Raw genomic sequence first — 9690 nt, forward strand, 5'->3', positions numbered from 1 at the left:
TCAAATACCTTAAAAACAGTAGGTTCTGAAATTCCCTACTTGCCGTTTTTTTCTGCGTAAAAGGAAAAATAATTGAATTTAGGTAAGATTGCCTTTTTTTTTTGCCCAAGCGCTTGGGGTATTGTTGTTCATTTACCCAACCACCTTGTTATAATGACATCCAATTTTCTTGGCAGTGTATATGCATATATTCATCACACAATAAAAAACAAAGGCATGGAAGAGAATATTATTTTCAGCAAAGCTGCAATATGCAAAGACAGGCCAGCATGTTGTCACTTGTATCGGTCTGCGGCTGCGGGTTGAACACAGAAGGTATTTCCAAGGTCGGTTTCATTCTGCCACTTGTTCTAAAACTCAGGGTATTTTCTGAACACTGCGCAATTCGAATGTGTCATGGCAATTTAAAGCGTTGCACTGAAAAATAAATTTTGGAAAAGGTAAAGACACATTAGTATGCGTTTTGTTGCATATAAGACAGAATAATCTTTTTGTTTGGGTTAACGAACACCTAATTTACCGTTCGGCCCCTTGTCATGAATGCGATGTTGAACGTTTTGCCACTAATTTCCAAATACCAACTGTATGCGCAGTTTCTGCTTTTTAACATACTTCGCTGACTTAAAGTGTATTAAGAAAACCTGTTCAAACATTTGTCTTCACTCACAGCTTAAGCTGGTTTGACCAACCCTGTATATATACTTGTATCCTTGCCTGTTGATCTACACACTAACAAACACAATATGGGCCCATATACTGCTCTAACGTTCGAACACACAGATTGAATGTTTAACGATACGGCAAATTCGGTTGTTCCTTCAGTGTCTGCAACCATTCACTCATCAAAACCCATTGTTAAGAATGTGGGTGTCGAATTTCAGTTTGTTGTGTTTTCCTCAGCTGTACTTCAAGCAACAAACTACCGGAGACGAAAACGCAGCAGAACACACCATGGTCAAGCAACCGCTTGGAAATCAGTCGTATCGGCGTGCACAACTGTCTGCAGCTCAAATGTCATTATTGGCTGAATGCTTGTACGTGCATTTGACTATGTGTTGAATTAAAATTCAGGTGCAAATTTACTGTGGATTTTGCGTGAAATTCTTGTGCACACAGTATCTCGGTAGGATATTGACCACCCTAGTCTCCAACTATTCAAACAATTTTATCAAAAGCAACACGGAAATCGACCCCGGCTTGATGTCCAACATCACCATTAAACTGTGAGAAAAGTTCTGTATTGTTGACTTCAAAGTTGGTGCCAGTGGACCAAGGTGCCAAATACTTGTCTCCGCATGTTCCATCTAAGCTGTCAGTTGGCAAGATTTGTCGGTCCACTGTTCCATCACTTTTTACATCTCTTAGCTGCTCCTGGAGGTTGACGAAGGTCGGTCGGTTCATTGGCAACCACTGCCAACATTGTAGCATGAGTTTGTATCTATAAACACATTTAAACTTGTGGCCAACATGAAGTGGTGATACAAATGTTATGTTTTTGAAACAGCTTTAAACCAAAATTAACTGCCCTCGATACACGCGTAAAACGTGCTAGACCGTGCTGTACTATGATAGCAAGTTAATCAAATGTGCTCATGCCAACATGTGTAGGTGCTTTATGTTTCAATTAACGAATGTTACAGTAAGGATTTCGTATTGATGCAATGAGCTCACAATTTCCAACACTTACAGATGATCGTTGCACGACGTGGGCTTTGGCATCCTGTCCCCTTTTTCCAGTGAATAAAAGAGATGACTCTGTTCAATTTCAGGGTATGGCGTGGCACCCACTGTTGCCATTTCGTAAAGTAATATGCCGAAAGACCACCTAGAAAAAAAGAAAGCACTATTTGTTATGTGGTCGATTAGGCATAATCACCCTGGGGTCAAAAAATACCCCGTTCTCCAAAAGGGTTCCACTGTCTGCCTGATTCTGTATTTTCTAGGACGAGCCCAGTGTGTTATATCTCATGATATAAACAACTTACACGTCACTTCGCCACGTAATAGGGACTTTCCCTCCCATCATCCGTTCGGTGCTGACCCACTTGAACGGAACTCGTCGCTCGGTGGCGCCCTTGATCATGCCGTAGCGGTAAACGTCGTTGGCCAGACCAAAGTCAGAATTTTTACACTGCATGTTCTGCAAAATTTGGATGTTGCTTACGCATAGGAAACCGACAAAAACATTGTAAATTAATATCCATTACATGCAATTTCGAATCCTCATAAAATCAGTCTGCAATTTAACACCATGCAAAATGAACGTTTGGGTTTTCGGGGTTACTTGCCTCTCCCACTAAAATGTTTCTGGCCGCGACATCCCCGTGAATAATCTTAGAGGAGGCGAGAAAATGTAAACCTCCGGCGATTTGTCGCCCAATCTGGTAGAGATTGGACTCACTGAAGTTGTAGATTGGATTCTGGTTTCTCTTGGATGCCTTAAAACCAAATTACGTATCTTGTGTTTGGTCAATACTGTAAAGAACCGGCGCAGTAAATCTGTACTATGGAAAACAGCAGACAGCATCCATTGGCGTAGCTGGGGGACATGTAGGGACCATAGCTTCCCTAACCCAAAAATACTGATATTTTGGTTATTCGATTGTTCAATTATGGTTTGACTTGTACTGAAAGCACGAGGACGACTGGTCGTTGTTTGCATTGTGCGTTGAATTTTGATCTGACCACTGGCAGTAACGCAACGGGGAATCCAGCTTTACGTCTTAATCGCTGGGTTTACAGCGATTAATATCGGAAAATCGAATACTCCTACGTAGGTACCAGCATATTTGCTGACGTGAGATAGGAATTTCCATGATATGTGCGGATCACTCCTCCCGATCGTGTAAATGTCAACCTTGAATTATGAATCTGACGCTCTTCTGGTGGAGAACAACAAATATACACCTTTTGTTTAAAAAAGATTGTATTTTCTGACGTTTCGCCTGTACGTACGACTAGGCTTCTTCAGAGAATAAAACAAACACAGTAGCGAAGCGAACCAACAGGGCAAAGAAATTGAGCGACGAAAAAACAAAAGGGCGTAACAGCTAAAACACAGAGGGACATAATTCAATGGACAACATCGATCATGGGTCAAACGGCCAAACATGGGAAACAAAAATCACGAATTGTTACGGGCGAAATTGCGGAACACGGGCGAAAGTACTTTTCCATCGTTCCGATTTAAAACATTCGGTAGCGAATTAATATAATAATTTTCCACAACCAACCGTTTTGCCAAAATTGTTTCTTGTTTTAATACTTTTGCTTCCTTCCAATTGATACGGTGGTCGGTGTCAAGCATGTGGGCACATAGGGCAGATTTATTGGGTTCCATATTGCGTATGGCTGCCTTGTGTTCTTTAATACGGGACGTTAAATTGCGCTTAGTCTGGCCAATATACACAGTGTTACAATCAAGACAAGGGATTAAGTAAACTACACCGGTCATTTGAAGCATGGGAATACGGTCTTTAGGTTTGGGAAACATGTTTTCTAAAGTGCATACCGGTTTCATGGCAACTTTTACGCCAGTGGCGTTGAGTATTCTTGATATCCGCTCAGAAACTCCCTGTACATATGGTATGGAAGTGAATGCTGTGTATGTTTGTGTGGGTTTGTTGTGTGTGTGGGGTGTGAGATTTAGGTTAGTGGGAAATTTGTTTAGTTTTAGAACGTTTCGAATGTGTTTGCGTTCAACCCTCCGAGTGTGTGGATCGGCAATATGTGTAATCGTTCTGTTATATAAGGTTCTGGCCACAGTGAGTTTTTGATGTTTCGGATGGTGTGAGGTGTATTGTAAGTAGCGGTTAGTGTGTGTAGGCTTGTAAAAAATGGAGGTGGTAAGTTTCCAGTCCGGGTTTGCAGTGACGTTTACGTCCAAAAATGACAGACTATGGTCATGTTGTGTTTCCCGGGTAAACTTAATGGAAGGTTCGATGCTGTTTATGTGGTTATGAAACCCTGCGACCTCGTCTTTTGCTATGATGACGTACGTGTCATCGACATAGCGGAGCCAAAGTCGCGGGGGTGTTTTGAAGGAAGCAAGAGCGGTTTGCTCAAGTTGTTCCATTATATTGTTGGCCAGAACCGGTGAAATGGGAGAGCCCATGGGGGTGCCAAAAATTTGTTGGTAAATGTCGTGTTTATATGTGAAAACAGTCGAGTCTAAGCACAACTGTAATGCCTCTTGGATGTGTGTTAACTTAAGATTGGTACGTTCATGTAGTGTTGTGTCTTGTTGTAGTTGGTCCAAGGATATTCTGAGCGCAACATCTGTCGGAATTGACGTAAACAGGCTAACGACATCAAACGATACTTGACACTCATGCGGAAGTAATTTATATTCAGAAATAATCTTTACAAATTCACTGGAATTTTTTACAGTAAAGTCAGTACTATTAACTAAAGGAAATAAAATTTGACTGATGAACTTAGATAGCTGGTAGGTTGGCGAGTTAACAAAAGAAACAATCGGTCTTAATGGAATACCTTCCTTATGGATTTTGGGTAACCCGTAGAACTTTGGGAGCACACCGTCGCTGCTGTGTAGTCTTCGATACTCCGGTTGGGATATGCAGTCTTCTGTCCGTAGTTTCCACACAAATTTGTTCAGTTTCGTCTCCAGTCTAGTACAAGGTGATTTGGCAAGTTTCTTGTAAGTTTCGTTGTCCGAGAGCATGGTAACAACTTGATTGTCATAATCTTGTCTGTCCATGACCACAGTGCAATTTCCTTTGTCAGCCTTGGATATGATGATGTTGGTGTCGTTCCTCAAACTCTTAGTAGCTTCCCATTCTTCTTTAGAAAAGTTTGAAGGTGGCAATTTGGCTTCTTTCAAAATCTTAGAAATTTTGCTACGGGCATGATCGGCTTCCGCTAGTTTATCTGTGCCCAGGCGTAGAAGAGCTGCTTCAGAGGCACTGATCAGATCAATGGTGGGTAATTTGTGTGGAGTGATGGCGAAATTTTGTCCCTTTTCTAACACTGTTGTTTCTGCTTTAGTTAAGACACGGGAAGAAATGTTTTTAATCCAAATTCCTTTTTGATCGGAACCCTGTTGTCTGTCTTTGTTTGAATTATCCAAAGATTTCATCTTGGCTTCATGTCTTGCTTCACATAATCTGGCTATTGCTTGTCGACGAAAATTTCCATACGAAACCAAGGATTCAAAAAGACTCGGGGAAAGATGTTCCTGGAGGTGTTTCTTCAGATTCTCCGAGGTCTTCTTAAGTTGCGAGATTTTTTGGTGAGAACACATTCGAAACGTTCTAAAACTAAACAAATTTCCCACTAACCTAAATCTCACACCCCACACACACAACAAACCCACACAAACATACACAGCATTCACTTCCATACCATATGTACAGGGAGTTTCTGAGCGGATATCAAAAATACTCAACGCCACTGGCGTAAAAGTTGCCATGAAACCGGTATGCACTTTAGAAAACATGTTTCCCAAACCTAAAGACCGTATTCCCATGCTTCAAATGACCGGTGTAGTTTACTTAATCCCTTGTCTTGATTGTAACACTGTGTATATTGGCCAGACTAAGCGCAATTTAACGTCCCGTATTAAAGAACACAAGGCAGCCATACGCAATATGGAACCCAATAAATCTGCCCTATGTGCCCACATGCTTGACACCGACCACCGTATCAATTGGAAGGAAGCAAAAGTATTAAAACAAGAAACAATTTTGGCAAAACGGTTGGTTGTGGAAAATTATTATATTAATTCGCTACCGAATGTTTTAAATCGGAACGATGGAAAAGTACTTTCGCCCGTGTTCCGCAATTTCGCCCGTAACAATTCGTGACTTTTGTTTCCCATGTTTGGCCGTTTGACCCATGATCGATGTTGTCCATTGAATTATGTCCCGCTGTGTTTTAGCTGTTACGCCCTTTTGTTTTTTCGTCGCTCAATTTCTTTGCCCTGTTGGTTCGCTTCGCTACTGTGTTTGTTTTATTCTCTGAAGAAGCCTAGTCGTACGTACAGGCGAAACGTCAGAAAATACAATCTTTTTTAAACAAAAGGTGTATATTTGTTGTTCTCCACCAGAAGAGCGTCAGATTCATAATTCATTATGATACCAGGTGGTCAAAGCCTATTTTCAGTTTTCAATGTCAACCTTGTCGGTTGCAAGAATTTCACTGCAACCCTGAAATCTTTGGTTTCCTTTTCCCCCTGACATTTTATTGATATTAATGCCCACCAAAAAGGTTATCATGCGGATCGACCGTTGTGGTTTGAATGGTTTTGGTTAGGAGCCGTTTGTTATTGCCTCAAGATGTTAACACCCATGCTGTTTACAGCGTTATCCCACGTACGACGCCAGATAATGTTGAGAGGCGTTGAGGTCAGCACTTAATGTCTCGCATGACGTCATAAATAAGGAAACGATTTCTATCCTAACCTCCCTGCAATCCCAGAGGAAATGAAGCAAATCTCCATATTTCATGTACTCGGTCACCAACAATGGTGATTCGCACTCGTTGTCCGCATCCAGCTTTGTCGTGCACACCCCAATGATCCCCATAATGGAGTCGTGCGGCCCAAGCGACATTAGGAGCGCCATTTCAGCCAGGAAATCCTCCCTGTATGCAACCGCATGAAGAGCTGCAAGAAAGCAAAGCCATTTGATTTACAAATTTTCGGTGAACATAAATTTGGTAAATGTCTCTCAGGTATAGGCTGGTTTGATTATGGAAACGGTTGCTGGTAATAATACAATAAATATCTTATAAAATTTCAATAAATAATAACCACGTTTCAAAATGGAAAATAAATGTAATAGGCTGTAAGCTATAAGTTAAACAGTAAAACTGGCTGAACATGTAGGCTGCTGTTGCCAACTACCTCCAAGTCACACTGAATAGCAATTGTAGCAAAACTTGGAGATTTGTGCCTCAGGTTTCTTATGTGCGATATATTTAAATGTCTGCCAGGTGCCTGGCAACAAAGGCATCCGACAACCAAATCAATTTTCTTTAGATTTCTTTTACGTAAATGCCCGACAAATTCATTCACAAATCGTGTTAAGGCTTGCAGAGTAAGCTTTGGAAATCTTTTAACGGCTGGTACTTTGCAACTGAATTGAAATAACCTGTCAACGATTTCACGGCAACTTCCTTTTCGATCCAATGTCGTGCCAGGTTGCTCTGTAAACGACTCCAAAGTTTCCCCTTCCGAGTACGTCTGAAATTTAGTGATGAAAGCCGTTATCTTTAAATTGCCTGAGCGAGTAAATAAGTAAGCGGTTAGTGTCAATGTTTATGGTTTTGATGGCAAAGGTGAATTAATCGGGGCGGTTTCCATGATAGTTGTACGTTTATTTTATCCCAAACCTCAGAACAGTTTAGTTCAAGTTGTTTTTGAAAAAAGGCAAAATTCTTGCCCCAAACTATATATAAAGTAATGGCAAACCGTGTAAAGCCAGGTTGTTTCGATCTATTTCCCACTTTTATCCAAATACAGGACCCATGTTGGTCATTTGAAGATGGTTTTCGAACTGAGAGTAGTTTAGAAAAGGCGCCAGGTCTGCCAGAGATTCGCCGGCGACAAACCGCGATTGGTCGAATATGAGTCTCCTTTATACAACAAGAATATAAATATAACCATCATATTATAGCAGCCCTTGTAAGTAATATTACAAAATCATCTGCCACTGAGTCTTTGTTGGCCGTAAGATAAAAACTTTCGTTCAGAAAATCGTTACCTATTGTCAATGCAGAGTGGATTTACATACCACCAACTATACATTCAATGACATCAACGGTCTGTAACCAAAATTATTCAAAAAAATCGACTTCTGCCTTTTGGTAATCCACCCACATATTTGTGTTGGAAACTTACTTTCTCATTCGTTCTCGTCGACGTCTGATGACGAAGAACATCAGAAGACACACAGTAACCAAACCTGCGGTGCCCATAACAGCGATCACGGGGTTTTTCATATTCCTACAGCTGTTGTATCCATCACCGGTGTAACCCTCGCTGTAAAGAATATTTATGCACAAAAGGCGATCACTGAAACATAGTATTAAAATAAGAAATATAAACTAATGTATTTTTTGTAATGGCAGAAAGGTCTTGCCTTTTTGCAAGCCAATCGTGAATGCAACGCATTGTGGTGACATTGCAGTCGCAATCCGTTGCGTAACACCATAACCGAACAACCGACAGTGCAGCTGGCTCAATGTAGCGGAAATCATGTGAAATCAATACAGCCAGCAATAATGCTGAGCTCCAGACACTGTCTGGTGAGAGGGCTTCGGTTTAACGTTGTTATACAATGTTAAGCGAATTCCTTTGCGAGCGAATATTAGCAGTTTATTTAAAGGAAATTTCATCGACTTAAACTTTTACGGGGTCTGTGACTTCAGTGCATATGGCATTGTAACAAAAATGTCATCCACATTGCTATTTAGCCGCCGACAATTAGTTGAAAATAGAACTATAACTTAGTAGTTGGTGCGGGCTTACGTAGCTTCGGTATAAACAATGCTCTTAGTTTTAACTTATAGGCGACAAAAGCTAACGAAAGCTAACTTACTCGCAAGAGCAATCATAACCCAGTTTTGGTGCGCATGTTGCAGCCGTTGCGCATTTAGCTGTAGATCCGTGACAGGCGTTGTAGTCTTTGCAGCCGGTCCCGCCAATGAACTGATCCACCCCTTCACCACTGTATCCGGGTTTGCAGGTGCAGTTCAAAATAGAACGATCGTTGCTGAGAACCTCACAATATGCATGTGGATCGCAGTGACGTTCTTTCACAGTTTCGTCGACTGGACAGGGGTCCCAATCTAAACAGAATGATTTGAATGGAGGTTTTCCTGATCATTTTGCGGCTGAAATATATAAAGCAATGTTTAAGAACCACCAAATTCACCGGAAACCTAATGCAAAATCAAGAAACGAGCCTTAAATACAAAAAGTTTTTCCAAGTGCAATATCAAAATGTAATCTTTGCGACACAGATATCACGAAACTATTATTAAGATGGTATTCTTTAGCTGGCCTTTTATTGCTATAATGATTATTTGTTACATATTTCCTTCTGATATCATATATTGGAAAACTTTTGAAACGTAAATCGTGATTAGAAATGATTTGTTAGATCTTTAGAATCGAATTCTCAAACCTTCAAAGAAGTATTCTAAGTAAGCGGGGGTTCCATAGTTTTGGCACCAGTGGTCGTTCCCTATACAAATTTTATCCAGGTCTACGTACGCAGCCACGGAGAACAAGTATGTGGCATTCGGAGGTAGTTTTTGATACGTGAAGTTGAACAAAGTTTCTCCGTCCTGCGCTTCGATCTTTCGAAGTAAAACGGATGTAAGAAATTGGTCGGTTTCACCACGACGAGGTTAAATGTTGCATGTACGAATAAATGTACTATTTTCACAAATGCATCTTGTATTTCAACTTGTATTCTAAGATCGATACGGTTTACTGTAATTAATGAAGTATTCAATGGAAAAACACTTTCGACCTTCAATGATTTCATAGGTTGTCGTGTGTGTACTTACTACCAATGGTCTTGAGAATGCGTCATCCACTATGTAGCGCAAACGATACTCAGGAGGTAAACTGTTGGTAATAATATCGAGAATGTGAGGTGCTGTCCACTGCAAGACTACAGTTATTGTATGGTCTGTGTGGTTGCGGTACCAATTGACCAT

The 9690-nt window shown here is 40.8% G+C and overlaps 3 protein-coding genes across 3 annotated transcripts; 1 reads left to right on the forward strand and 2 right to left on the reverse strand.

The window, feature by feature from the left end:
- Positions 1–1155: 1155 nt before the first annotated feature.
- Positions 1156–9690, reverse strand: LOC145895463 (tyrosine-protein kinase receptor UFO-like). Its single transcript, XM_082984270.1, is given in 12 exon segments — positions 1156–1438; positions 1688–1825; positions 1986–2140; positions 2289–2438; positions 6423–6625; positions 7113–7143; positions 7146–7204; positions 7433–7596; positions 7862–8002; positions 8562–8811; positions 9150–9324; positions 9538–9690. Coding segments are annotated over 12 exon segments (1902 nt in total).
- On the reverse strand, positions 3125–4114 carry LOC145894551 (uncharacterized). Its single transcript, XM_082983174.1, has one exon. It carries the CDS (start codon positions 4112–4114, stop codon positions 3125–3127), a length of 990 nt encoding a protein of 329 aa, XP_082839300.1.
- On the forward strand, positions 5192–5825 carry LOC145894552 (uncharacterized). The gene is made up of 2 exons (XM_082983175.1): positions 5192–5225; positions 5257–5825. The coding sequence occupies exons 1-2, from the start codon at positions 5192–5194 to the stop codon at positions 5823–5825; spliced, it is 603 nt and encodes a 200-aa protein (XP_082839301.1).

This window comes from Ascidia mentula, chromosome 3 (assembly GCF_947561715.1).
Source record: "Ascidia mentula chromosome 3, kaAscMent1.1, whole genome shotgun sequence".
Classification (NCBI taxonomy): domain Eukaryota; kingdom Metazoa; phylum Chordata; class Ascidiacea; order Phlebobranchia; family Ascidiidae; genus Ascidia; species Ascidia mentula.

Coding starts and splice junctions, on each gene's coding strand:
- LOC145894551 (XM_082983174.1), bottom strand. CDS start 4,114: ATGGGCTCTCCCATTTCACCGGTTCTGGCCAACAATATAATGGAACAA.
- LOC145894552 (XM_082983175.1), top strand. CDS start 5,192: ATGTTCCTGGAGGTGTTTCTTCAGATTCTCCGAG. Junction 5,226..5,256: donor GTTTCTTCAGATTCTCCGAG/GTCTTCTTAAGT, acceptor TTTTTTGGTGAG/AACACATTCGAAACGTTCTA.